General features: G+C 35.4%; 3 protein-coding genes across 4 annotated transcripts in view; 1 reads left to right on the top strand and 2 right to left on the bottom strand.

Moving 5' to 3' along the window:
* LOC106150496 (nicotinate phosphoribosyltransferase) overlaps positions 1–1274 on the bottom strand; it is a 32717-nt gene extending 31443 nt beyond the window's left edge. For both annotated transcript variants that reach the window (XM_087019028.1, XM_087019029.1), the window contains exon 1: positions 1096–1274. In XM_087019028.1, the coding sequence (XP_086875154.1) occupies positions 1096–1180 (85 nt within the window). In that variant the 5' untranslated portion in view covers positions 1181–1274. The remainder of the gene's footprint in view (positions 1–1095) is intronic.
* On the top strand, positions 976–18810 carry LOC106150489 (uncharacterized). The gene is made up of 4 exons (XM_087019030.1): positions 976–1097; positions 1448–1582; positions 11447–11549; positions 14307–18810. The coding sequence occupies exons 2-4, from the start codon at positions 1488–1490 to the stop codon at positions 14433–14435; spliced, it is 327 nt and encodes a 108-aa protein (XP_086875156.1). The 5' UTR covers positions 976–1097; positions 1448–1487; the 3' UTR covers positions 14436–18810.
* A 1554-nt stretch (positions 18811–20364) lies between these two features.
* LOC106158936 (sperm microtubule associated protein 2-like) lies at positions 20365–26957 on the bottom strand. Its single transcript, XM_013535063.2, has 5 exons — positions 26876–26957; positions 26724–26790; positions 23474–23538; positions 23052–23118; positions 20365–22634 (listed from the first exon to the last, which is right to left on the bottom strand). Exons 1-5 carry the CDS (start codon positions 26904–26906, stop codon positions 22070–22072), a joined length of 795 nt encoding a protein of 264 aa, XP_013390517.1. The 5' UTR covers positions 26907–26957; the 3' UTR covers positions 20365–22069.
* Positions 26958–27569: the final 612 nt, after the last annotated feature.

Genomic DNA, 27569 nt, shown 5'->3' with positions numbered 1-27569 from the left:
TCATCCCTGCAATCATAAGGCTCAGGCTCAACAGAAGCTACTGTACATTGGATAATGGATCATTTGCAAAAAGTCAAAAGAAGAAGATTATAATATCTGTGTAGAACTGTTTGACTGCATGTGCTGCAGATAATAACTGCTAGGTCATGCTTGGCAAGCTTGTGACATCAGTTGCACATGCACTTGGAAGATGATTCATCACTATCTGTACTATACACCGCTCTCTTACTTTTACTGGTGTCGCTTGAGCCAGTACATAAAAGAAAGGCATTAAAAAAAAAAGACTTAAAAGAGTGCAAACCTGTGCTGAGGTAGCTCAGTTCTCCTTTATTATCAATTACTAGTAAGCAATGGGTCACCACCAAAATCTAACTGATTCCAAGTTGGGGCATTTCTGGGCGATCCTGCAGAATCTTATCAAAATCTGTTCCTTTACTGTTAAATAAGGCTTTTACCCAATGGAGCATTCAGATAAACCCATCATACTAGCTGGATCAATCCAACTTTATGGGAGATTCTCCCCAAATAACACTTAATGCACTTAACCAAATATCCTTTGCAGAGCTAGAACAATCCAGCAGGTATGATGTCAAAATCTGAATGCTGTCTAACAAACCAAAAGAGCCCAAAAGAGAACTCTGGTATTTGATGGTGTTGTAAGAGATTCATGAGAGAAAGTGGGCTGACAAACACAAAGAAATGTATGGCTAAACTGTGTAATGTGGGAAAATTGGCAACTTTGTAGTCTTACCTCAACAGTCTCTACCCCCCCCCCCCCCCCCCCCCACCTTACACACACACACACACACACACCATGTGCATGTGTTACTACTACACAATTTGGTTTAAATCTTTTTCCCCACAGTGAGTCAGTCTTTTTTTCACAGAATCACTGCCTCTTTTTATCAAAAATAGCGTGCCTCAGTACTTGAGAAATGGCCTCTGTGTAAAGATCACATGCAATGGATACGAAACAGAAAGTGAAAATAAACTGAATGGGAAATTCACAGAAATGTGACATGGCTGAGGCTCGCTACAAATTTACAATTTGCAACCCCTGGAATGAATTGAAAGAGAGCCATGGCTTAAAATTACCGGTGAGTAAAGGCTGTATGACCCCATTTTGACCGTGCTTGGATAGTTTGGTTGACAACGGCACTCCTTTTTCGGGGGCCTCCATCTTTGCTTCTTTTCGTTTCTATGGTTAACCTGCAGCGGCTGCCAGGATGCCCTTGTGCTTGTCGTTCCTTTCGGATTTGCGGAAATACCCGAAGTAGGAAAACTAGGTCATCACTTATTTCCGGAATCGAAATTATTTTTTCACAAACATATTTTATATATAATTAGTAAATTATTTACAGAGGAAAATTATTATTATCCCTGAAACATGATGTAAAAGATTGAATTTTAAGGTTTTTGAAAAAAAAAAAAGATTACCTGTTTGTAGTGACCTTGAGGGCAAGTGACCTTCTGTATAAGATGTAAACATGGCGGACGACGACGACACCGACGGCAGACCAGCTGTCGAAGAGATTCAGCCGATGGCAGAGGACAAACCAAACTATTCCACACAAAATTACAGGTACATTCTTAAAGATGACTCCTTAGCGATTGTTTTGTTGCCAGACAATCACTGATTTCCTTTCAGATTTCAGTCGAATTCGAACCGAAATCCGGTGTCGCGGTGACCGAAACTTGCGGGCAATTTTGACCGAGTTTTGACAAGTAGCATTAGCAACCGCATAGTCAGGTAGTCCTTGTTTTAGCCGCAAATTTGCATCGGGACAGTTGAATTCATTTATACAATATGTTCATTTAGATAATATGATATCAGTATAGGAAATGTTGAAAAGGGGTTAAATTAAAATTTTCACTTGTAGATATTTTTGAACGATTTTTTTTTACATTTTGAGACGTGCGTGTCTACAGTACGTGTTACTAATAGTGGCTCGTCTCTGGCAAAGTAAACATTTGTATGTTTGTTTTTAATTAACATCTAATGAATTGTCAGCTTAGCTTTCTGTTTTACTTTCGTGCAGAAAGACTCCTGTGATTGAGATCAATTTATATGTGATCAATACAAGACTGTTTGCTGGGTCAAGCTGACCTTACTGTTTGCATGTTTGATTGTTTTTTTAAACTATTTTGAAACTGTTGCCACCATTTTTCTTTATTTTATAAAACTCTTATTAAAATCATAATTTGACTTAATGGTTAGACACCTTCAAGCATTACCAAGATCAATACATTGACCAATCATGTAGGATTTATTGCTTGGGTCAGGCTTTTTCTCTTTATTTATTTGTTTGTTTTTACCTTTTGGCAACATGTGCCATTGAGTATCCTTGTTTTTACAAATTGCTTGTTAAAGTGATGGGAGGGGGGGGGGGTTAGATGACATGATATCCACACAGCCCATTAGACCAGTCAACTCACCTTGATATAAAGTCATAAATCATGTCAAGTAGGAATAATACAGATCTGTTTAAAAACTACCACATTATAGTACCATAAAACCACTCAAATGGAACCGTTGAATAAACCTGTCTGTCTGAAATAATTGCTTGTTTGTGGCTGGGTGGTTAAGGAGACCTGTTGATGTCAACCTAAAATAGGTAAACTAAGGCTCTATTCCCATAGATTTTAGATCGATCTATCCCCGCGGGGAGTCTCACTAGATTACTTTCAGATAATCCGACTTAAATGTCCGTCCCGCTTACTACTAACTGTAAGGGGGTAATTAACTTTGGTGTCCGCCCGGCTGACAGCTATTTAGCGTGAACCCCCAGGGAGTTAGGTCGATCTAAAGTAGGTCGATCTAATGTATGGAAATGGGGTGTAACAATACCAAATTTATAACTCACAGGTGGTCCCCTAAAGAGCCCCCACTACACTTTGTATTTTTAATCTTTTGGTTGCCCAACAGGTACCTTGGTGACATTAAAGGGATAATAACTCTTCGCTTCGGCCAAAAAAAAAAAAAAAAAAAGAGTTTTCCTGGAGTAAACAACAATTTTCCCATACTTACCAATGGTTAATGAATCCATTTTTACATTCAGAGTAAGTCCCTGGTTTTTTTCTAAAAAGTTTGGTTTTTTGTTAAAATCTCTTAAGAGATTTTAACAGTGTAGCCATCAATGGAGGTCACGTGGTCTAAAGACAAGCTCAGATATCAGAATAATAGCTATAACTGCCTTTTTTGTGGTAAAACAAAATATTATATTTCTATGAGTTTTTCACAATGTTTTTATTGTGAAATATAGATCTCATATGAAGAGTTATTATCCCTTTAATTTAAGGTACATTTTTGTTCAGTTGTTTAATAAGAATACTAAATTCCTCCATTCCAAGAAAATGTCAGTGTACCTAACATTATTATTAAAATCACTGCCATAAAATAAATAAAATGAAACTAACAAAAATCAAGCTTAACTATCTCTTTTGATTACCATTTCAATCAACAGAAAACTTACCTCATGAAAAACAACATACAATTTCAAGGTATTACAAATAGCCATGTAATGGGCCCTACGCATATATACTTATCTGTGTTTGTGTGTGCACACAGTAATTGAATCAAATTGCCGCTTTGAGTTAACAGTAACTGTGATAATAGGAAATGAAAGATCATACAAACAGTTGACAAAACCTACACAAACTCGAATTAATTCCATTTACTAGGTCCAGATCAGAGTTTAAGCTAGTTTATTTTAGCCAAATGCTTCAAACATTTCAGCTTAGGAAAATGTATAATATTCCATTGTTTTGCAAAATATATGATTGATTTAGTTATTTTGTCAGATATGGTTAAAAATATCTAGCAATTTAGCCTAGGAAATTTAAACCTAGATTTAGCCCAGATTTTTATATACATGTACAGAATTCATTTGACCTCGGGTGACTTTCCGTTTTTCTAATAAAGACGAAGGTTGACATGTTAGAGGTAAATTAATGGCTTTTAACAATATTATGTGCTATTTATAGCACTGCTGAATAGCAGAGGCAGCAGTCCTTAACTGACAGGTTAGTCAAATACAGATTTATAAATCTTAAATGTGAATAGATTGTAGATTGAACAGGATTTGAAAATTATTTCCGCATAATTTGTCAATGAATGTTTGATATTTGGTGTCATTGGACTGATTGAAAGACAATTAATCTTAAAAATTGGTAAAAACTTTGAAACCAAAAATTTGGTCTAGACTTAATTTCATGGTAAACCCATAATTGTCCACAAGTGTTCAGAAAAACTAGTCATAAGCACAATATTTCATATGCTTGAACTACAGTTTATCTTTAAGGCCTTAATAGACTAGAATATTGGTTGAAAATTTTAGCCTGAAACAAAATTATCATCTGGGTTCTGTGCAACTTCACAGATACTGAGTACTGTAGGGTCCATTGTAAATGTAAAATGCCTTTATTCACCCCCCACCCCATACACACACACACACACACACACACACACACACACACACACACACACACACAGTCACCTCACTCATACACTCACACACACACATACACAGTTTCTCTCTTTCTTTCACATTTCACACACACACACACAAACACACACACAGTTTCTTTCATACACACACACATACACACACACAGTTTCTTTCATACACACACACATACACACACACAGTTTCTCTCTTTCACACACATACTGTAAACTAGTACACACATGCACCATCACCCTTTGCTTGTGATCTTGAGTCCAAGTACGTCTCACTCGGCTGACCAGGTGTGATATTTCACGTGGACAGGGGGCAGTCCAGGTCAGGTATTTTGTGAATGGGGATAACTGCGGGTCATGGTACAGGCTACAGGTGAGATGGGTTATAGATAAGATACATGTGGTGGAGTCAGTTACAGGATCTTTCCCTCAAGGATAGAATTTTTTAAGCCATACTGCTGGTTAATATGGGACATAGAAAAACATGAACATGAAAAGTGAATATAGGTTTGGAAATAAATAAATAAATAAATAAATAATCATGATAATGATAACAATAATAATTAGGTAAATGTTTTATTTTTTCCTTTTATTCAGCTAAATTAGAATATGTCTAACAACTAGCTAAATTTTACTTTCTGACATGAGTCTAGCTTCAGACTCTTCTGCCTTGAAGCAACTTCATAATTCACAATATGTCGCGGATGTTTAGTACACGTCTTTAAGTTTTTTAAGGTTAATAGCTTTACCCTTGTGACCTTCCATATATATGGAAAACTATGTAAAGCCATGTGAATAAAATCGTGAATTTTAATGTTATTTAATTAACATCATATTTGTATACAACAGAAGCTGTATAATAAATAAATAAAACCACCAGTTTGGTTTTAGACCAGGGTTCATTTGTCTGTTGATGAATGAAAAAAAAAAAAGAAAAGCTTATTAAGAACACCTGATTCGGATGTCCTCTTTGAGCATTCACCTGTAGGATTTTAATGCCATCTTCAACATGATAATACTATAAAAGTGATTGCTTGGTTTATATTGCAACCAGCTGAAAAAGTAGATATGTAGTTTTTCCACAAATAAAAGGCACTCTCAGGTTGTCAACTGCTAACAGGAAAGTTTATCCTACCAGAATCGTGACTTTCCTTCCAACTAAGCAAGGACTGATAGGCAATACAATTGATTTCCTCTAGATTTTATGTCATGCCTGAGTATAAAGCCATAAAAACACTGCCTCTCTTCAGTAATAAAAGAATGAAGTTGGTTGTTTTGTTGAGGCGGTAAAAAAATGCACATTCTTGTTAGGTAGTGCGATGTGGGTATTTTGATACTTCAGGAGTTGATTGTATACGCGAGGTTGGTATTTTTGTCGCCTTTTCATTTTGATTTCATGAAATGCCACTGTCACCGCGACTGTCTCACAGGCAACCAAACACCATAGCTGAAACGGTAGCTAATGCCTCTGAAAAATAAGAACCAATTCTGTTAATTTTCATTGATTTGTTCAAAAATTCATGAAATCAATAGTCTTTCCCCAAGACAAATGAGGCAATCTATTTGATGGTCAGGCATCAAGCAAACCTAGCAGATCAGACGTTTTATAGTAAGTTTTGATCGGAGTAAAGAGTCCAAGGTCATTTAATGAATGGGGACCGTACTTGTAATTGACTGAATAGCAGTGTCTGTTTATACTTTATCTTACCTTGATAGGACTGTATGCATAGCTCATTGACTGGTAGCGTGTCATGAAGCACGTTTGGCCATCTTTAATTGTTCCATTAGGCATGTAGCCTGTTGGTTTGGTGGTAGAAAGTAATAGTGTCAATAATGTTGTCTTGCTCAAGGTTTAGAATAAACTTAGTGACATTATGTTACACTCGTTATTGGTAATTTTGATGGCAGATTATAACTTTTGCAATAGCAAAATCAAACCCAGAAAGTTTTACTCTGTCTGTGGTCCAATTTTATATGATTGTTCAATGTTCAAAAGAGTTATTTGGGGAAAAAATGCTGAGTCACTGTGCCCAGTCAGATATATTCTTTGATTCAGAAGTGAAAAGTTAGAGGTGGATATTGTTTGAGCTTTTGGAAAGAATTTTCTTTTGTAAGGTTTTAAAATGCATTAGAGCGATTGTGTGTGTGTGTGTCAAAAGAGAGCTTGCTTTGTGATTTGCTAAGGCATCAAATACTATACAACATTTCAAACACATAAGTTGAAAAAACATACTTAGTTCAAAAACAAACATGGGGGAGGTTCAAATACTAGTAATTGCAAGTATGCCTGATGTGTTTGTATATAGCTTTTAGAGTAAATGTAAAAGGAAAAATCGATTTTATGTAATATGAGTAAAATAATGAGTATGCTACCCAAATCCCTTTTAGGGGAGTATTTTATACCAGTCCCCCCCCTCCCTCAAAAAAAAAAAAAAAAAGTACCTTAGTAGTAAATAAAATAACATTATTAGGCTAGATAAGAAATAGAATTACTTCATCTTCTCTTTAAATTGCTTTCCATGAATTTTTTTATGTGATAGATAATTAGAAAGAACAGACATTCCAGTTTTTCTGCATCATGTTTAATGTCAGTGAAATTCAATCTGACTCATGGCATGATTTGAAGGATTTCATGATGAAGATTTCAAGCAAAAAAAAAAATAATAATAATAATTATTATTATTATAATAAATAAAAAATCAGTGACATATACCAGTAAGACCCAAAACAGAATACTAGTACTGACATTCAAGGAAAAGAAAAGCTAAATAGAGTATATATACGAAAGCAATCAGATAAATCATTGAGGAACAAAAAGAAGGAACTTGCTGTATTCGATCAAGGGAAAATGCCAAATCAAACTGAACTAAATGTCAAAATGGTATATGAAAAAGATCAGATGCAGATTTGAAGGGAAGAACAACAAAACCAGATAAACATGAAAAGGGAATCTTGGAATCATGTACATTTCTGAATGTTTCAGATTGACTCATATATTGGGCTGTCCCACCTTAAAAAGATGGTGAAATTTAAGTACTATTACTAGACCCCCCCCCCCCCCACACACACACACACACCAAAAAAAAAAAAATAAAATAATAATAATAATAAATAAATGATGTGTTACAGGCAACTGTATCTAACAGTAGCCAATGTGTTTTGGACTCCCTATTTCAATTTTATTTTGGACTTTTATTTTTATCAGAATTTTATTGATAAAGCTAATAGAGCTTAGACAGCCTGTCTCAGTAAGAACATGAATTGGGACTCCCTGTTTCCAAATCGTGGCTGAATCAGCTGTCTATTGGAGTCGCCTATTTCAATTTTAATCAGCCAATTTTTATTCAGAATTTCATTATGCAGCCTATGGAGCCTAGACGACCTGTCTCAGTAAGAAAATAATTTGGACTCCCTATTTCAAAATGGTGGTTACGTAACCCCCCCTGGTTACCAGTTAAACAGAAGCTGTTGTAGAATAAATTCAAGAAATTAGATTTGAGTGTTTGCAAGTACTCTGTTTGTAATCCTCAGAGCTAACTGGTCTACACAATGGACAGCTAGGGAGTGGGGTAATACAAACGGTACCTCCAAATTGCATTTGCCCTCCCTGGGGTAGTGCTAACATTCGCCAACTTAGACCCCATTTCCAGAGATTAGATCGACCTACTTTAGATCGACCTAACTCCCTGGGGGTTCACACTAAATAGCTGTCAGCCGGGCGGACACGAAAGTTAATTACCCCCTTACAGCTTGTAGTAGGCGGGACGGACATTTAAGCCGGATTATCTGACAGTAATCTAGTGAGACTCCCCACGGGGATAGATCGATCTAAATGTCTGGGAATACGCACTTAGCCAAATGCTAAAACTGACTTAGTTATGTTGGCTTAACAAAACTGGGTTGATTTGACTTGTTTCAGTCAAATTTAAACCATTTTGTGAAAGAAGTAATGAAAAAGTAGTGATTTGGCTTAGTGAAAAAAATTGCTACGGCTACCCCAGCCACCCCCTCCCCCTGTCTTATATAGTGATTATAAAAGTAAAATCACTATATAATGGTCAGTGGAGTGGGTAATTGTGAGGGATAACTCGGTGTGGCCAGTATGGTAAATTGCACTCAGAACTTTATTTTCTTATCTAATTTTAAAATACCCTTTTCATGTTGACGTGCAATATACTTTTATGTTTCGTGCCATTATGAGAGTTTGACAACTTTAGTGGCTGTTAGGTAAGAGTGTCGCCTAAATGCAGCCCTGCAAACTCAACGCAGCGGTTAACAGGATCAGTTTTCATTGCTACATAGGGACTTGTGAAAATATGTGACCACCCCCCCCCCCCTACAGGGGCGGATCCAAAGCTTTTTTTCTGACAGTCTTCCAGATTATTTTTTGCTGATCCACCCTCCATTTTTGACCATCTTCAGACAGAAAAAATTAGATACCCATCAATGTAAACTTGAATATCTGATCATCTTCTAGAAGACCCAGATGACAGCCTCAATCCACCCCTGCCCTGGAGGATTTACATGTTAAGACCAGTCAAGCCTCTTAGACCCCATTCCCAGAGATTAGATCGATCCAACAAGATCGACCTAACTCCCTGGGGGTTAACACTAAATAGCTGTCAGCCGAGCGGGTACTAAAGTTAATTACCCCTTACAGCTTGTAGTAGGCGAGACCAACATTTAAGCCAGATTTTCTGGCAGTAATCTAGAGAGACTCCACACGGGGATAGATCGATCGAAAATCTATGGGAATGCGCCCTTAGGTACAGAAAACACTTTTTTCGTGTAACACTATTTTGAATTTTTCATTTATTACCTATCTTTACTATTATCCCATGTGTGTGTGTGTGTGTGTGTGTGTGTGTGTGTGTGTGTGTGTGTGTGTGTATTTAGTAGTTAGAGAACCTTAAGTGTAAAAACATTTCTGTGCTCATTGAAATTGTTATTAAATTATGAAAAGGACGAAAACTCTACCGCAAGGTGTTAAAACTTTGCTGTTTGCAGCTGCAGTTATCTTGTGTATTGCCCCTCATTTCCTGTCTCCCCCAAGGACAGTATACACACAGTGCTCACAAAATTTATTTACTTTGCACTTTAACTAATCATCCACTCCCACATATAACAAGGTAACCAGCTGTTACTATTACGACATGTGCAATGAAGTAGTTGTTTTACTCGGATGATTACCTCACACACTTGGCAAGGGCTTTTTGTATTGTATTTTGCAGTGATGGAGACGATATTGTGCGGTAGGGCCAGCCTCTCTCTATTGGCGCATTTCCAGTTTGGTTAGGATGTCTTAACTTGTTCCTAGTATCTGAGTGGCTCTTTTCACATACTAGTATATATATATATATATTTGAACCTAAGCCTGAAAATTGGTTGAAATTATAAGAATGTATGTATTAATTATGAAGATTTCTAATCAGTGATAGAGATGGTTACTAGTACTGTATGTGCAGTAGGGCCAGTGGCGGATTTCCAGCCTGGCTAGGATATTTTAACTTGCTCCCAGTACCAGGTACCTGATTAACAAATGAACTTTAGCCTGATGATTGGACTCAAATATTGAACCATACATTTTTGATCAGCTTTGATCTGTGTTAAATAAGTAGTACATTTAGTCATGCCAGATAAAGTATGCAAATAAATAAGACTGGTTACTAGTACAAGGAAGGTTGCTGTTATAGTGAGATTTTTCTGACTATTGGCAGATACTCATCATTTTGGGGGCCAAAAATATCATTTTTGAGTTTGATACAGAGGGCCTCCTGGATCCCATGCCATATACTAAATGGCAATCTCATCCCTGGATGTGGCATTTGTTTCAGACCAATTCTAATTTATAATGGATTGAATTTATCTTGAAATCAAGTAGACAATATTTTTGTCTAAAAGTGCATTAAGAACAAGTTGATCTGCAGGTCAAATATGGCACCACCCACTAGAAAGCATGTCACTGCTGGGATGGTGCGCGTGGGAGGCAAGAATCTATTGTCAAGCATGCGCCATATTTGACACACTGGACTGCTGATCAACTTTGTTGGGAATGCTCTCCTAGATTTGCCCTCCCTTTTCATTATATTTGTTTTACAGGGCTGTCACAGACTTGAGTAAACTGTAAAATGCTTTAATTATTAAAAAATTGGCCAGCAGGTTCAGGAGAAGTTCAAAGCTATATCATAAAAGATGCAGTAAATGGAAAGTACTAACATAGATATCTTAATAGGATGAAAGTGCAGATCAATTCTTTACCAAGCATGGGCTTTAGATAATTACTGTTAAAGCAGTTGTGATGTTCCTTTTAATGCTGATTGGTATTTTCACATATATATGCAGGCATTAAGGTCTGTATATATAATATTCCCATCACCTGAGATTTTTTGCATGACCGTAGCTGATGCTGGAACCGTGCACATTTTTTTTTTTTACTTTAATATCTGGAAAACCACGATGCCATTTTTGCTTTCCTCTCGTATGAATACCTTATTATCCTAAAATGCTGTTGTGGGTGTTATCCAATTATGCTTTACATTCTGTTGATATATTATTTTTGATAATTTTGGCACTTAGGGCAATGTATTATTTGGATGGGAACTAAATGTTTAAGACCCCATTCCCAGAGATTAGATCAGTCCAACTAGATCGACCTAACTCCCTGGGGGTTCACGCTAAATAGCTGTCAGCAGAGCGGGCACGTAAGTTAATTACCCCCGTACAGCTTGTAGTAGGTGGGACGGACATTTAAGCCGGATTATCTGACAGTAATCTAGTGAGACTCCCCACGGGGATAGATCAATCTAAAATATATGGGAATGGGATCTAAGATAAAACCTGCTGATGTTCATTGTTGGCCTAAAATACCAATCAGGTTCTAAAGTTAGCATGATTTGATTATGCCTGTATATGTGCTACCTTTTTTTTCTATTTCAGTACTTATAATTTTGAGCTGATTTAAAATTGATATCTTTTCATCCATTTCAGCTTTGATCGATGGGTGCTGGTTCACTTCTTTACAATATTCAGCTTTAGTTTCCTACTGGGCATCATTATTATACACTCAAGTCTACTGTGGCACAGATATCAGGTAAGTGTGGGCATTAATGTGTAGAACTGGGCATCATCATTATACACTCAAGTCTGCTGTGGCACAGATATCAGGTAAGTGTGGGCATTAATGTGGAGAACTGGGCATCATTATTATACACTCAAGTCTGCTGTGGCACAGATATCAGGTAAGTGTGGGCATTAATGTGGAGAACTGGGCATCATTATTATACACTCAAGTCTACTGTGGCACAGATATCAGGTAAGTGTGGGCATTAATGTGGAGAACTGGGCATCATTATTAGTACCACCAGCGTGTACGCTGGCGGTACTCATGGTTTTAGTCCCGACCCGTCTCGTCCGGCTCCGCCAGCTCCGCCGGCTCCGTTGGCTCCGCCGGCTCCGTAAGCTCCGCCGGCTCCGCGTACTGGCGCCGGATACAAGTCACCGTTACCGCTTCTCCTCCTAGACCGCAAGGACCCCTGTCCCCATCTCTTGGATTTAGGTCACATATAACCTCAACTTGAACCCCCAGGTTTTTTTGTCTCAGTCGGTGCATTAACCTGGGCGTGACGCTCGTTGAAATGCACCCTTGTCAAAATTTTTGAAAATTCAATGCCAATTATCTACCCTACGGAAGGAATTATGGGAAAAATTTCTACAGACGGCTTCCCAAAAGTCATATGTGTAGATTTCAAATATGCCCTTGGATTTGACATTTGACCTTTATGTCAAGGTCAAATGGGCCAAAATTTTCAAAAAAATGAAATTTTTTACAAAAAAAATATTATTTGCGCTGTTATTCAGACACTACACAGACTTAACCAATAATATTATTGGAAAGTGTTACCCTTTGGGTCATCTTTCATCTCCATGAATTTGGGGTCAATCGGTGCATTTTCACGGGAGAAGCGGCCATAAGATACCGAAACTGAAAACTGTCTCTAATTCGGGAACCGTTAATGCTAGCGACCCGTTCTTTTTTGCATTTTGTAGAGCATGTAAAGCCCAACATTGCATATGGTCTCCGTTTTTTTGTATTTCATACGGTTTTCGTGTTATGCTGTATTAAAAAGTACATTGTGGTGGCACATTATTGTAACTCAGAATTGTAACATTATATCTCCAAAACTGGCAGAGATAGGTCAATAGTTACTATTAAAGTTGAATAGGAAGTCACATACTGGCAATTTAACAGTGACCATAAAATTGACCTTTGACCTACTTTTCACCATGAATTGAACTTTGCAAATTTTCGTTCCCTTTTATCTCCAAAACTGGCAGAGATAGGTTCATAGTTACTATTGAACTTGAATAGGAAGTCATATACTGGCAATTTACTGTGAGCTTAAATTTGACCTTTGACCTACTTTTTACCATGAACTGAACTTTGCAAATTTTTGTTTCCTTTTATCTCCAAAACGGGCAAAGATACGCCCATAGTTACTATTAAATTTTATTAGAAAGTCATTAGAGGCAATTTACTGTGACCTTTAAATTGACCTTTGACCTACTTTTCACCATGAACTGACTTTTGCAAATTTTCATTCCCTTTTATCTCCAAAACTGGCAGAGATAGGTCCATAGTTACTATTGAACTTAAGTAGTAAGTCATATACTGGCAATTTACTGTGACCTTAAAATTGACCTTTGACCATCTTTTTACTATGAACTGAACTTTGCATATTTTCTTTCTTCTTTATCTCCAAAACTGACAGAGATAGGTCCATACTTACTATTGAACTTGAATAGGAAGTATTACACTAGCAATCTGTGACCTTGAAATTGACCTTTGACCTACTTTTTATGATGAACTGCTTTTTGCATGTTTTCAGGCCTTTAAATCTGCAAAATTGGCAAAGAAATGCCCATGGTTGCTATTGAACTTGAATAGAAATTCATATAGTATGATATTGAAATTGACCTTTGACCTACTTTTTCACCATGAACTGAGCTTTGCATATTTTTTTTGCCTCTCATATCTTTAAAACTAGCAGAGATGTGCCCCTTGTTGCCCCTAGGTTTTCTCTTTTGTCAGCATATATGCACCACTGACAACACTTTTCAAGGAAAACCAATAGGCCTTTTGTCTAGAGAATACAGGAGTGATCAAGGGTAGGAAAGTGCAAGTCAATTCGAAAATCTGCTTGATTGTACCATTTTTAGTTATATTTTTTTGCATATTTTGAGAACTCTTCTTGATTGCATCTTATAGAGCTTGTCAAGCACAAGACTGGTGATGGTGTCCCTTTTTGGAGGGGGGGGTCCATACGAATGCGCTTACTCCAGCTGGTGGTACAATATCCGGAGGCGGTATCGCCTCTCTGATCCTCTAGTTATACACTCAAGTCTGCTGTGGCACAGATATCAGGTAAGTGTGGGCATTAATGTGGAGAACTGGGCATCATTATTATACACTCAAGTCTGCTGTGGCACAGATATCAGGTAAGTGTGGGCATTAATGTGGAGAACTGGGCATAAATGAATGAAACTGGGGATAAATGTCTCACCCAAGTCTGCATTGGCACAGATATCAGGTAAGTGGGGGGATTAATATGTGGAACTGAACATAAATGAATGAATCTGAGCATAAATGTCTAGGAATGGGCATAAACTAGTGGATCTGACATGCATAAGATTTGGATCAAATATTAGATGGCAAGCTTTTAAGTGGGTTGTCATATTTGATCTACTAGTAGTTAGACATCTGTTGTGAATGGAGCCTATGGTATATATACACACAGAAGAATACCATTTTGATTTCTTATTATTTACATTTTTTCATTATTTTTTTCAGTCTGTTTCCAACAGCCAGGACAATAACGAGTTTGTATCTTCGCTGCTTGATGAATATTATGGAAAAGAATACGGCAAACACACACAGACATTTGAACTGAAAGTGAACACATCAGTATTCATGTCCTGATAGGACTTACAAAATGAAGAGAAAAAAAAAAAGAATAGTGGTAATGGGACATTCTTATTTATGCCCGAAACATAATATACTTGTATAAAATCTTCTCTCTGCGGGGCAGCATTATGATGCAAACACTATGCCCCAAATTATGAATACAGAAAAAAAGAGGTCCAAGTGGAGGGAATCTGTACGGGAGCCGGATGGTTGATTTGAACCTCGAGCTGTAGGTTAGAGATTATACAGATTCTGAAGACTGAGGTTTTTAAGCTGGACCTGCAGTTTAAAAGGGACTTTAATCCCATCCCAGTATATGGGTATGAGCTTTACTGCTATGCCAAGGATGTTAAAAAATAAGACATAACAAGGTTGAAGCCGTTTTTTTTTTTAAATTAATGAAGCAAATTGTCGTGTTACCTTAAAGGCTTTGTTCGTCTGCAAAGGAAATTGAAAACAACAGGAAAATCTTCAGTTCATGCCTGTAAGGGAAAAGGTTTCAGTGATGGAGGCTTAAATGATGTAGACAAGGTCTAAAATGACAAGAAGCAAGGGCTTAAATGGAACAAGGACTTTTGCCGTGACATGAAATAAGGATTTGAGTGGGGTGATATTCTATTATAACAGGAGATGGAAGACATGACGCGCAGTAAATCGAAAGAGATAGCCCAGGGCAAAACAAAACTTTGATGTTATCGGCAGCGGGCTTCAATTTCAACAGGAAAAGGCTGTGAAGACATAAAGGCCAGAAATATCAAAACTACACATAAAGTATTGTGGAGATGAAGATAAATTTAAACTATGGCGGTTACTGTATTAGAAAATGGGAGTCTTAGACCTTTTCTGCATTGAGCAGTACAGTTTTCTGTACCAAACGAAATTTACTAGTTCCAACAAGTCTGCCCCCAAATGTACCAATAAAAACTAATTTGGTTAACTGACCATGTCAAGCGCTGGGGCACTGTTTTGGTGACTTAGGCAGCATTCACAACAGCAGACTAATGGATCCACAGATCAAATATGGTCGACCTACTTGGATGATCATCGCGTAATCCCCACGGGGAGTCCATTCAGTGTCTATTAGCAGATTATGCAGCAATTTTTTTAGTGGGTTGCCATATTTGATCAGCAGATCTGTTAGTCAGCTGTTGAGAATGCTGCATTTTCTTATGTACTATCCAGGTTATAATGTTATCAGTCTTTCAGACTGGCGTGATACAGAAAACTGAATTGCTGGATGTGAAAAAAACAGGACTAAATTATGTGAAGTACAGGGACCTATTTCACAGTGCTTGCTAAATATCTTTTTTTTTTTTAATGTGCAGATAGGTTTGGCAAATGGCACTGTTATGACAATACTTCGCCAGCACTTTTTGTGAAACCTGGCCCAAGTTTCGACCTCAGAGTTCCTTTTAATCCCTATGAAGCAGCAATGTTATTTGTGATAAAATATGTACATATTAACAAAATGTCCTATTTATTTTCAGACTATGTTTATTTTTCTTGGGCCTATACTAAGGAACGTACTATACCATATTACTTACAGGGTGATTTTTGCTTTGCTTTTGGGCGATATGTATCTGAAGCTTTAAAAATTTCAAAATTGAAGTTTGTAACTGAGAATATCAGGAGTAAGAATGACTTGTTCTGAATATTTGAAAGTTCCAAGTATCATTTTCCTCAAGAGGTGATGATACTATCACTGTTGCTATGTAAACGGCATTGTTGCTATATGCTAACAGTACTGTTGCTAGGTTACAGGTACTGTTGCTAGGTAACTGGTCAATGTTGCTATGTTACCAGTGTGTTTGCTTGGCTTTTTGCACTATACTGCTTTATTCAGAGTGATCTCAATTTTTTTAATCATGATGCATTTTGATAATGCAGATTACCAAGGAAGAAAAAAAAAAAAAAGAATCACAGAGAAATCATTATGGTGTTCAATCACCATTACAAATTCTTCACTTGACACTCTTTGTAAGAGTAATATGATAAATCCCTTTTCCAAATTTACCAGCTTTTTGAAAAAGCATTATGAAATGATTGTTTCTTGCTTGGTAATAAGAAAAAGCAAAAAAAAGCTTGAAAATTCCAAGCATAAAAAAGCTTTGGTCTGGGCTGACATTGTTACACAAACAGCTCTCCAGCTCGTAACCCTGGGTGCGCGAAAAAACTTAACTGGCAGCAGTTAGTGTAGACATGTAATATAGATTTGAAAACATGTAAATAAAGGAGAGACAAGCATTTATGTTCACTAAGACAGCTGAGTTTGTATTTAAAGGACAGAATATAGGGTTTGTTTGTTATATATTTAAACGGAAGCATGCAAGGAGTTATAAGTAGGATGGGGTTTTCATTGACAGATATTGCTGTGAGCGTTGAAGTTGTGACTTATAAAACGGAAAGTATGACCATTTTTTGTTGTATTAATTGGAAGTTTGAAATTAGTGTAGAATTTTAAAATATCAGTTTATATTGATACACCCAAAATTTGTGTCTTTTAAGTTGAATGAAATCCAGACTAGGATAGTTGTGTGAAAGGTATTATGTGTTTAAAAGGAAATTAAAATAGAATAAAATTGAAGTGAGGGGTAGGTGAATTCAGGTACAAAGTTTTAATGATTAGAAAAAAATATATATGGAGTGGTTATAAAAATGAGGTTTATATTTCACACAAAAGTCCCACCAAAAGTTATGTATTTTCATGGATAACATGATTTGTTTATTAAAATTTTAAGTTTGGGACTTCTTTTTATCCACCAGATATTTTCAAAAGAGTGGCTAGAGCATCAAAAAGAAAAGAAAAATTAAAAGTGGCAATTAAAAAAATCAGACCCCTAGGTATGTACATAGTAAATAAATTAAAGTTTAAAATAAAGGTCAACTTTTTTAGAGCAAGACAGGTTTGGTAGCTTTTCTGTGATGCTGATTAAAAATAACACAGAAAAATGTTAGAAAGCCCTGCTTGATGAGGCTAATTATATTTAATTAGACTTGAATGTTATGATAATAAATGTATTGTTTTTTAAGCAACTGATAAGAAAAAAAGGGGTGATGGAAATCATTTCATGTGCTTGTAAACCTTAAGTAACTAGCATAGGCCTTTGAGTGTTAGAAACCTATATACATATTTTTAGGGAAAAAAATCAGTGGTTACATGTCATCTCTATTAATTCACAGTTGTGTTCAATTTGAGGCACATTTACACACAATGTGTGGTTCCGGTTGCGATCCAGGGGATACAAAGGACAATTCAAAGGTGTACAATTCAATTTGTATGGAAAAGTGTATTGCACAGAAGTGCGAACATTGTTTCAAACAGTGTGTGTAAATTATCCTTATGGTGATTATTAATATTAAGAACTAATAACCATCATTATTAGAATTAGTGTATTGTAAATTCTGATTTGAGTCTGCTGAAAAGTGCAATTAGGGGAAGTTGTACTATAACTGATTGAATGCACATATTATTATTTAGACAGATAATAATATTGTCTATATATTTTTAGATTACTTAGTCCCTTATTTAGTTCACTTTATTAACTTATTTTATTTATTTATTTATTTATTTTATTTTATTTTTTTTTTTATTTATTTATTTATTTATTTTTTTTTTTTGGTCCCATTCCAGTTGGGTTCCTGTGACCTTTTATTATGGGATCCATGGCACTGAGAGAATTTGGAAAGTCACCATTATGACTTTGAATTTCGGGTGCGATTCCATTTATATATATATCCGAGTTATTTGAAGGAAGGTATACATGCAAATTCACAAAGCTTATGAGTTACATGCATCCAATGATGAATCTGGACTTTTCTTTTGCAGTGGAGTGGAGGGGGAGGGAGGTGGGGGGGGGGGGGGGGCAAGGGTAATAAATTTTTGTCTTGATTCTCTTGGCAAACATAAAACAGTAGAGATGGACAGTTTTATTCTCCATGATATGTAGTTGCACAGGGTTTGAAAAAGAGTGCTTTGTTTTGTTTCGTTTCGCTCATTATACCAATTGATTTATTTAATAACTGATTTATTTGATTTTTTAAATAATTTTTTGGGGGTGGGGCACATATGCTGATTCTGCCATTCTGTGTGATTATATGTTAAAAGATAATACATAAGGATATACATATGTTCATGCACTCCTGTACTCTAATGCATTATGATGTAATGATAATAGTGTATGTATTTATGACTATATTGTGTGTGCTTTCATTACCACTTAACTTGGATAACTTAAGGTTACAATTGTGGATCTAAAGAAAATCAAAACGTAAGATTGCAGGTTATTGAGTTTTTTGCTTTATTGGGGTAATGCTTGCATGTTCGTTTTACATTACTGTCTGCAAGTCAAATAATCTGGTAGAAGAAAATGAGAAAACATGATTTTGCAGATTCCCCAAAGGAAAAAAAAAAAAACAATAAGTTGACTTGGTTGGAAAGTTTGTTTTGATTCAGCTGAGAAAAAAGATGAAGTTCCGTATTTTAAGTAATATTTGCCTGCTGGTGCTTTTATTATAGTATTACTATAATGTATGGAATGTACACAGAACCGGTGTTAGCATTAAAACAAGTTTTTGTGTCGCCCCCAAAAAGGAAAAAAAAAAATAGAAATAATTCTAGACACATATTAGTTAGGCTGTTATTTTCTAATTGTTTTGTAATCAGCGGAGAGAATTTGCGAGTTATTTTAATATTTAATTCAAGAAGATTTTGTGGGTGTTTGATTAGTCTTAGATTTGCAGAGACCAAAATATTTGTACATTTAAGAAATGGAGACAAAAAGCTAATTGAACAGGTGTCAAAATGTGATGTGATTCTAAACCCCTCCATATAAAAAAAAGAATAAATTAATTTTACATAATTTTACTGTGTTGTGTTCAAGTAATCAAATAAATATTATTTGATACTCACATACAATGTTTTATTTATTTTCAACCCCTTTATATGATCAGCTGGTTAACTTATTTGAATGATTCTTTAAAAATGAAAAGTTTGAGATCATCTGCTTGATTGCCATTGGCAGAAAGTTCCTTTTCATTTGTTTATTGTTTACAGTGCATGTTAGACATTTTGTGAAGAAAAAGATTAATATTCCCAGAAATTCCAACTATTTTCCTTTAATATGGCATCCAAAAGTGGAGGAAATTCAAAACTGAAAACCTGCTTTCAAGTTAGAAATATCGAATTTCTTTCTTTTTAAAGAAACTCACCATAGTCCATCTGCATTATAGGAGTGTTGTTTAAAAAACAAAAATCTAAAAATAAAAAAGGAGTGTTAAATAGTAATTTTGTCAATAAATAAATAAATAAATAGATAAAAATAATATTAAAAAAAGTTTTCTTTGTTGAGGTCAGTTTCACATCCCAGCACATTGTGACAGGAGAGACGTCACACCTATCACAATCTAGAGACAACTTCCACAGCTGGATTTTTGCATGAAACAATATATATTTATCATAACAGTGCAATGCGCCTATAATTATATAATACTTGAGAAGTAAAAAAAGCAGAAACTGCTCAACAGAGGATATTTTCATTGCACTTGATCCTTTTGGGGCTTTATTGATTTTATTTGTATCAGATGATGCTTCAAGTTTAGAAGCTAAGAGTACTGAACCTAAGAATGTTGTTCTGAATTATTACTATAACTGATGACTATTTACTTCTGCAGTTGTAAATCACTCTATGTTGTTATAATTAATTAAGCTGTAAACTAAAAACCATTTAAAAAAATACTTTTTAGAGCACAGTTGGGATTTGGCTTTGTCTTTTTGTAAAGGATTTCTATATTATGTATAGTAGGCAAATTTATTAACCAACCGTCCACATTTAAGTTAACTTCTATCAGTTTATGAATTTTTGGCACTTAAAGTCAAAATGCTGTAAAACTTCAATGTCTGTTTGAAAAAAAAAATGCATAAAAATCACAAACTAACAATGCAAAGGACTTTGTCACAATAATATTTATTTTGAGCACTAAAAATAAGATCACAAAGCTGGTTTGGAAAATGATATAATTGAAATACAGGGGTTGAGGCTAAGACACTGTGGAAAGAAAGCAAAACACCATGAGGTAATTTTGTCATACAGACTTGGTGTAATGAGGAAAAGAGGCGGTGCTTACAACATGTCAAAAAACATGAGGTGTCACAAAAGGGGTGTGCCATCACCAAATTTGGCAAAAAGAGGGTGTGGCTTCAAGTAATAATTTGATTGGCATATCATTCAGATCATTTCACTGGTATCATGAGAAAAAGGTGTTTGCAGCATGTCAAATGAGACATGATATGTCATCAAAAATGGCAAAAAAGAGGGTGTGGCTTAAAGTCAGGTAATTTGATTGGCATCCCTGGCACTTATCAATGCATAGTTGTCACTGAGACAAAAATCACTGCATAGGTTCAATCACAAATAGCCATTTGATATACTTTTGACACCACAAGTACATAAATAGCTTTGTCATTCACCTTATACTTATCTTGAGCAAAAAGGAAAAGAGGCAATTGGCAGAATAATGAGCAAATGTATATATCACTAGTATTTCTTTTACTATTTTAACTTTAAAGAAAATAGACACTGATTAGCTAAAAGAAGACGTGCTTTGTATTATCAAAGTGTTGGTAATATATCTAGTATTGCATTGTTAAGATTTTCTTCTTCACTAAACAAGACCTTTAAACCTATGCACAGCAATTCATCCCTCAGTTGGTGCTTTCTTAACTCTTTTTACTCTCATAATGATTTCAACTTAAACTACCCACCTAATACTGAAATTTAGTTCAAAATAATCAGAGCTACATACTGCAACTTAAACTAGTAGATAGTCAACTAACATTTTAATCTAAAAATGTGACAACTTGTATTGTAATACTACAAAAGTCATACAAAAAATACTTGAGCAAATTGCATACAGAGGAACGTCTCAAAAATACTGAGCAAATTAATACAGTGGAATGCACACACGAGGACGCATGCACGCACACACACTCTTGAGTGAATGACAAAGCAGGTGAAAATGCGTGCATAAACAAGACGTAGATTGCACATCCGAAGGGACATTGTTTTTAAATGAATGTACATATCAATATTGTATTATATTATGCTTTTCACAGCTGTTTTTCCTTTGCAGTATTATCATATTATGCAGCAACTGTAACCACGAACATGTAACCATTTTCAAATTATCATATCTCATCCATTTTCTCTCAAAATTCTGCTGAACAGTAAGTTAACTATTAACTGAAAGTCAGTCTGAGTTATTTTTTTAACAGTTGAGATATACTTCCAATTATTGACTTCAAACAGCTCTGACAAAAACATGACATACATCTTCCACAATTTCCAAACAATACAGTAAACATATTCAAAGTCCATGACAACAAAATTCTGCATTTGCAGTGTAACCGAAATTTTCAAATCTTTTTCGCAAAGGTAATCTGGATTACACTTTTCATCACATGATCACAGTTCAAACATGATGAGCAAGTCTCTTGAGAAAAATGAATAATGCTGTTTTAATCGGAGACCATCATTCTTGACTTAATATGTATTTTGCTATTTTTAACCAAAAAAAAAAAAAAAAAAAGGCACAGTCCTCCATTAAGACAGCATTATTTCCTTTTATCTATTTTTTTAAATTAAGTCATTACTTTAGACCAGTTTCTTCTCTCTGATCTTTCGAGGAATTGGTAAAGACAGCTCACAAACTCTTGGAGTGGCATGTGCCTTCTTGGCCCCATTGGAGACTTTATAAGGATCGTAATCATCGACAATCCTTGTGCGACTCTTCGGCCGTGCCAACTGCTGCACGCGTGCAGATGCCGAGGCTTTCAAAGTGTCTTGTAAAACGGGCCACTGAACAGGCTTTTCGCCAACAAACTTCGGGTGGGGGTTTTTAGCCTCAGCCAAAACCTCCAATCGTGGTGTAGCATTTGCCTTCATGGCGGCCGCAGAAACTCGGCTTGGCCAAATGACTTTTGTCCAATCAAATCCTTCGTATTCTATAGTGTTCACATTTTTGTATGGTTTTGGCTGGGCAAGCTGTTCTAATCTGTCTGTTGGTTCTCGTTTCTTGGCTGGTTCTGGAACCACAGTATACGGAGAGCGATCGAAGGAGTAATTTGGATTCACTTTGCGATCCATGGCTAAGACCTCTATGCGTTCTGATGCTTCTGCCTTTTGTGCCCCTTTGCTGACTTGCCAAATGGGTGTTGGTCTAAAATAAAAAAAAAAAAAAACAATGACATTAAAATCTGTAATGTTAACTCTTTGCAAATAATCTCCACTAAATTTTTTTTTTTTTTTTTTTTTTTTTTTTTTTTGCATATTTAAGTTTTGTAATAGTTTATCCTTAACCTACTACTTTAAATTTAAAAACAAATGAAATATAACGCTATGACGCTACAAAGAACCAACTCTCATGCATTTTTTCAGTCAAGCAGTACAATAAAAAATACTATCATGTCAATATCCATTCTGTTCAGGTTTTCATCCTCTTGAGCATTTCCTCAATTTTAACAAATGAAAGGCTGCAACTGACTCCATCTTCCAATTCCTCTGTCACAAATAACAGTGTATTCCTCACAATTCCTCTGTAACATCTAACACAATTTATATAGCAATGGCCTCTCACCTGTCTCCCTTCCATCCAGGGTTCACATTCCTGTGTAGGACTAGCTGCATTTGTCGTGGAGTCAAAACTGAAAATAGGAGGTTGTAAGGAAATTAAACCCAAATCAAAATATTCCTATATGCTGTAAGAAAATTGTCCACTGTTGACTCATACAGAAAACTTAATATGAAATTCAAAGGAGAACATTTGTAAAAAATTATTATAAAACAAACATGCAAAGGAAACCCTTTAAAAAAATCTAGTATATTCAAAGGGTGAGTCTCTTCAAAATGAGAAATTTAAATCAATTCAAATGTTGCTAACAAAAGTAATTTTCAATTAAAATCATAACACTTCTATTATAATCATTATTATTATATAATTATTATTGCTGTTATTATTTTTGGTTTAAGCAGATTTAACCTGAAGATAAAAAGACTTACCACAAACTGTGGTCCCATTAGGTCCTGGACCAGGTGGCCATCTGTCTATCCAATATACAGAACGCCTGGAAATACAAATTAAAACAAATATACATATGTCTAAAGCAATTACTAGTAAGAGGTTATTAGGCATCCTGTCACGGCCATCCCACAGACTGTAGGTTTTGGCACATTACTAGTACCCAACTTACTTTCTTAGTTTTTTTTTTTTTTTTTTTTTTTTTTTTTTTTTTTTTTTTTTTTTTTTTTTAAGGCAGTTGAATTGTCAGTTATAAATCTGTACTGATAAACTGTGAGAGGTCCTAACATTTAACTATATACCCTACAGTTAGGGGCTTTCATTCTTTTTCACAAGTTCTCCAAAAGTCTGTTTCCTTTATTTAGTGGAATAAACTAATAATTGGCTGTGTTGATGGCCACTTAGGTGACTCTTTCATAATAGCCATGCTAAAGTGCATGCATCATAGCAGACTGTCTGTCCATTGGTAAATTACACTGCTCAATGTGAAAAAAGCCATGAAATTATCACCTAGACGCTTCCAGCTGCTTTTCCATGGTTCTTTGCAAGGAATGAATTGCCTCAATCAATAATGCAGCTAGATTTATTTTTTGCCAGCAAAGTCAGACATCTAGCAAATATAATCTGTCTGAGCCACTTAAGCTTGTATGAATCCACTGGCTTTATGCAAAGCTTAATTCATCTGTTAGAATGCTTTGAAAAGCTCTTTTTTTCACAATGAAATCAGTGCCACATCCTCATGCTACTAAGAGAACAATCCAAAGTAATCTTATGATGCCACTTGTTTTGGGTAAAGCAAATTTAAAAAAATCACTTGCAATGTTGTAGAACTTTATCTCTCTGGTCCCTTGTTCTCAAAAATCTTACTAAATCTGAAGCGGACTACCAACAAATATCACCAGGGAGAGCTGAGGGGGTAAAAAAGGGGTGGGGGAGAGCATCATCTGCTGATTTTAAAAGCATCACTTACCTAAAAATGATTTTTTTTTTCAAAAAATCAAAGCTTGGTGCTGTTTAATACAATGTACCACGATCAGTGTTCAATAAAATAAAATTTAAAAATATACATTTCTATACATAGAAAGGCTAGTCAAATCATTAAATCAGTGAAAATACTTGTTCCAATCTCACACCCCCACTTTGAGGCCCTCATTGCTGTGGGTCAATCAAATATCGTCCCGTCACTAAGCACCACTAGAGGGCACTGAGGGCACACCCAAGTCATTGATTTCACATTGTGTCAAATCATTCGGCATGTGATTGCAGTTAAATAACACATGATCTAACGGTAATGTTATACGCCGCTGGGATATTGATCAATGAATTTCATAATTATTTTATTTCCTGACACCTAATATTGTGGGGGAAATCAGATGGTTGATAAAGTAGGATAGCTAATTAAAAGTCGTGAAAAAGACGGAGACGCAATTATCTGTCATATTTGCAGAAAAGACATTGATCTTTTTGCACTGTTTTCATTTCCCGACTTTTAGTGCGTATGCGGGTGGTATCTGCTTAAGTTGATGTGAATAGAAATGAAATGTACTAATGGTGAGCAAATAAAGAACAATCAGAAGAGTCAACTGTTAAGTGGGAAAATAGACCTGAGACTTATCGACCGAGCGACACTCTGGATCTGGATAATATGTTGTAGGGACTCTCGTCATATCAAATCTTCATTCTGCTGGTGCAAGGCCTGCAAGCTAAGGCAAGCTGTGCTGAAGCCACTTTCATGTACATGGTGCTTAGTGACGGGACGTAGTAATTGATTTATAAGGCAATCCACACAAGTTTAGAAATGCCCCAGAGTCCTAATCTTATCCCACGTAGCTTCTTATATTTCTATATTCAGATGATGAAATTTCTTCAGTAATTCTATAATTGTTAATGTCTGTATGGCAGACACTGATCTAAATGATTGACCAGAAAATGCTAACAGGTTTGAAGGAAATTATAATTTCTAATTAATTTCCTGTCCTACAAATAATTTTTTTTTTCAAATCACTTTCAAACTTATTTTGCTGTTGCTAGTTTCAACAATTTGATCAACAAACTTGAAAATCTGAGTATCTATTCATTCTCAGTCAGAATTGAAAGATGTCAATCATTAAAATCTTTCTTTTGTTCATTCAGATAAAACTGCTTCAAATAAGTGAAAGAAAATTCTATACCCTATAATAGGCAACAACAATGGTGTTTGCAAACTGCCAACAAATACTGTTTATAATTTTCAAACTAAATAGCAGCAAAGAATACATGAGGATTTTAACATGATTCGGGACTTATAACTACCAAGAACTTTTCACTCTGTGTATTTTTATTGCCGCTTACAAGTGCAAGTCAAGTGCACAACTACAAACTTTTAAATATTTAATTGTTGATTTAGGGGTCATAAAAAGAGCACCGCATATAATGGCATATACATGTACCAGTAATTTACGTGTACAGAAAAGAAATTTCAAACACTTGTTGTGCAGCTGTGTATATGCAATATTAATGTTTAGAGTTGCCAACTCAAAAAGTTCAGAACCACTATGATCATTTCTTATTTGTCAGTTTTACTTTCATGATTTTGATTTTTATGAAATAATATTTGACAAAAAATAACCTTTGCAGTCTTTGCAGCAGTTACAATAAATTATTTTGTAAAATGTCTGGAAAAAGTCATGACATGTACATATGTAGCACAAGATGGAAAAGGGTGTGTGGAAATTTTAAAAATAGTCATTTATTAGTGCAAGCCAGTTAAGTGCTAGATAAGTCACACATTGAGTGCCTAAAATGCGGTAATCAGTATACTGATAACACTAGTTCAAATATATATTAATGGCTACCAAATTTACTCAAGGCTGGGCATGTTCACAAACTATATATCACTCTTGTATCATTTTCCGCAAGAGACAATGACTTAAACAAATTTGCCGTTAGATGTATTACAGATATTCGATCTTCCACACTTTCAAAGCAAAATGAAATTGGTTGATAAACACACGTGTGTTTACATTGAAATCGGATAACACTGCCACACACAAATAGGCAATAATTCAGTTTGAAATTATGCATCACTTCATTTAAATTTTCGCCAAATTATCGTCTAAACGAACAAAGTAAAATGCAGTAAATCAGACGTGCAATGTTTGGTTAATCATTTTAGAGGACTTCACAGAACGTTGCTGACCAGGTATTGTTTTGTCACTGCCGAATTATACTCGACCGCCTTTTTCCACTTACCTGTCTTCAACGAAGCCGGCTGCCATCGGTTTGGGCCGGGCAAGCTCATCTACTCGCCTTATTGACGCTGAAAATACACAAGACTTATTAATTTCTGAGTGAAAGTTAGGAGAAATATGCAAAAATTCCAACACAGGAAAAATTTTCCTCACCTTCCACCGCCATGCTGGTTCTTGTTGTCATGTGGCAGAAGCTCGTTGCTAGCGTTGTCACTAGGGACTCAGTTTTATGGTAATGAGGTCGCGCGGGGCACTTTTGTGCCTCATTCACAAAAGATTACAATGAGCGCGCTTTGAGTAAACAGCGTAGTAAACACGATGGATTTGTGGAAAAACAAATTTATAACTGACTCAAATTAGGCATGAATTTAGGTTTTGTGCATATGTGAAGCGTTACAGATGGGCAAGATTGATATAATAACTGATCTCTTTGTACATTTGACAAAATGTGCCGCTCCAAAGAAATTTGCCTTTCTGGGTTTCAGCTCGGTCCATATCAGAGTAAGGGTTTAAAGAATCAATAATTGAATAAATAAACAGGAAGAAATGAAAACATTTAACACATAAGTAAGTATAGGCTAAAAGTAAAATTCAATTTCGATTCGTCAGTTTTTTTTTTTTTTTTTTTATCTCCCTTTAATTTGAATTAAAAGCAATAATTTAATTTACCCATTTTAAATTTATTTATAATTACATTGATGAACAATATTTTTAAAGTCGTATGGAAATCTGTCAAATGTGAAATACAGATGGGTCTCACAACTTTTTTGTCTTCTGTTATGTTAATGAAATTGGCACACATGGGATTCATAATTATTATATATTTATTTATAATTATATCTTTATT

Source organism: Lingula anatina, chromosome 8, assembly GCF_051362555.1.
Source record: "Lingula anatina isolate TDL-2025a chromosome 8, LinAna3.0, whole genome shotgun sequence".
Taxonomy (NCBI): Eukaryota; Metazoa; Brachiopoda; class Lingulata; order Lingulida; family Lingulidae; genus Lingula; species Lingula anatina.
Note: the sequence above shows the minus strand (reverse complement) of the source record. Positions and strands in the feature narration are given on the sequence as shown.

Bases quoted from the DNA above. Each gene is read 5' to 3' on its own strand.
- LOC106158936 (XM_013535063.2), bottom strand. From the start codon at position 26,906: ATGACAACAAGAACCAGCATGGCGGTGGAAG. The intron at 23,539-26,723 runs GTAAGTGGAAAA...TTGTATTTCCAG, and splicing joins GCCGGCTTCGTTGAAGACAG to GCGTTCTGTATATTGGATAG. The intron at 22,635-23,051 runs GTGAGAGGCCAT...TTTTTATTTTAG, and splicing joins CCTGGATGGAAGGGAGACAG to ACCAACACCCATTTGGCAAG.
- LOC106150489 (XM_087019030.1), top strand. From the start codon at position 1,488: ATGGCGGACGACGACGACACCGACGGCAGACCAGCTGTCGAAGAGATT. The intron at 1,583-11,446 runs GTACATTCTTAA...CATCCATTTCAG, and splicing joins TATTCCACACAAAATTACAG to CTTTGATCGATGGGTGCTGG. The intron at 11,550-14,306 runs GTAAGTGTGGGC...TATTTTTTTCAG, and splicing joins TACTGTGGCACAGATATCAG to TCTGTTTCCAACAGCCAGGA.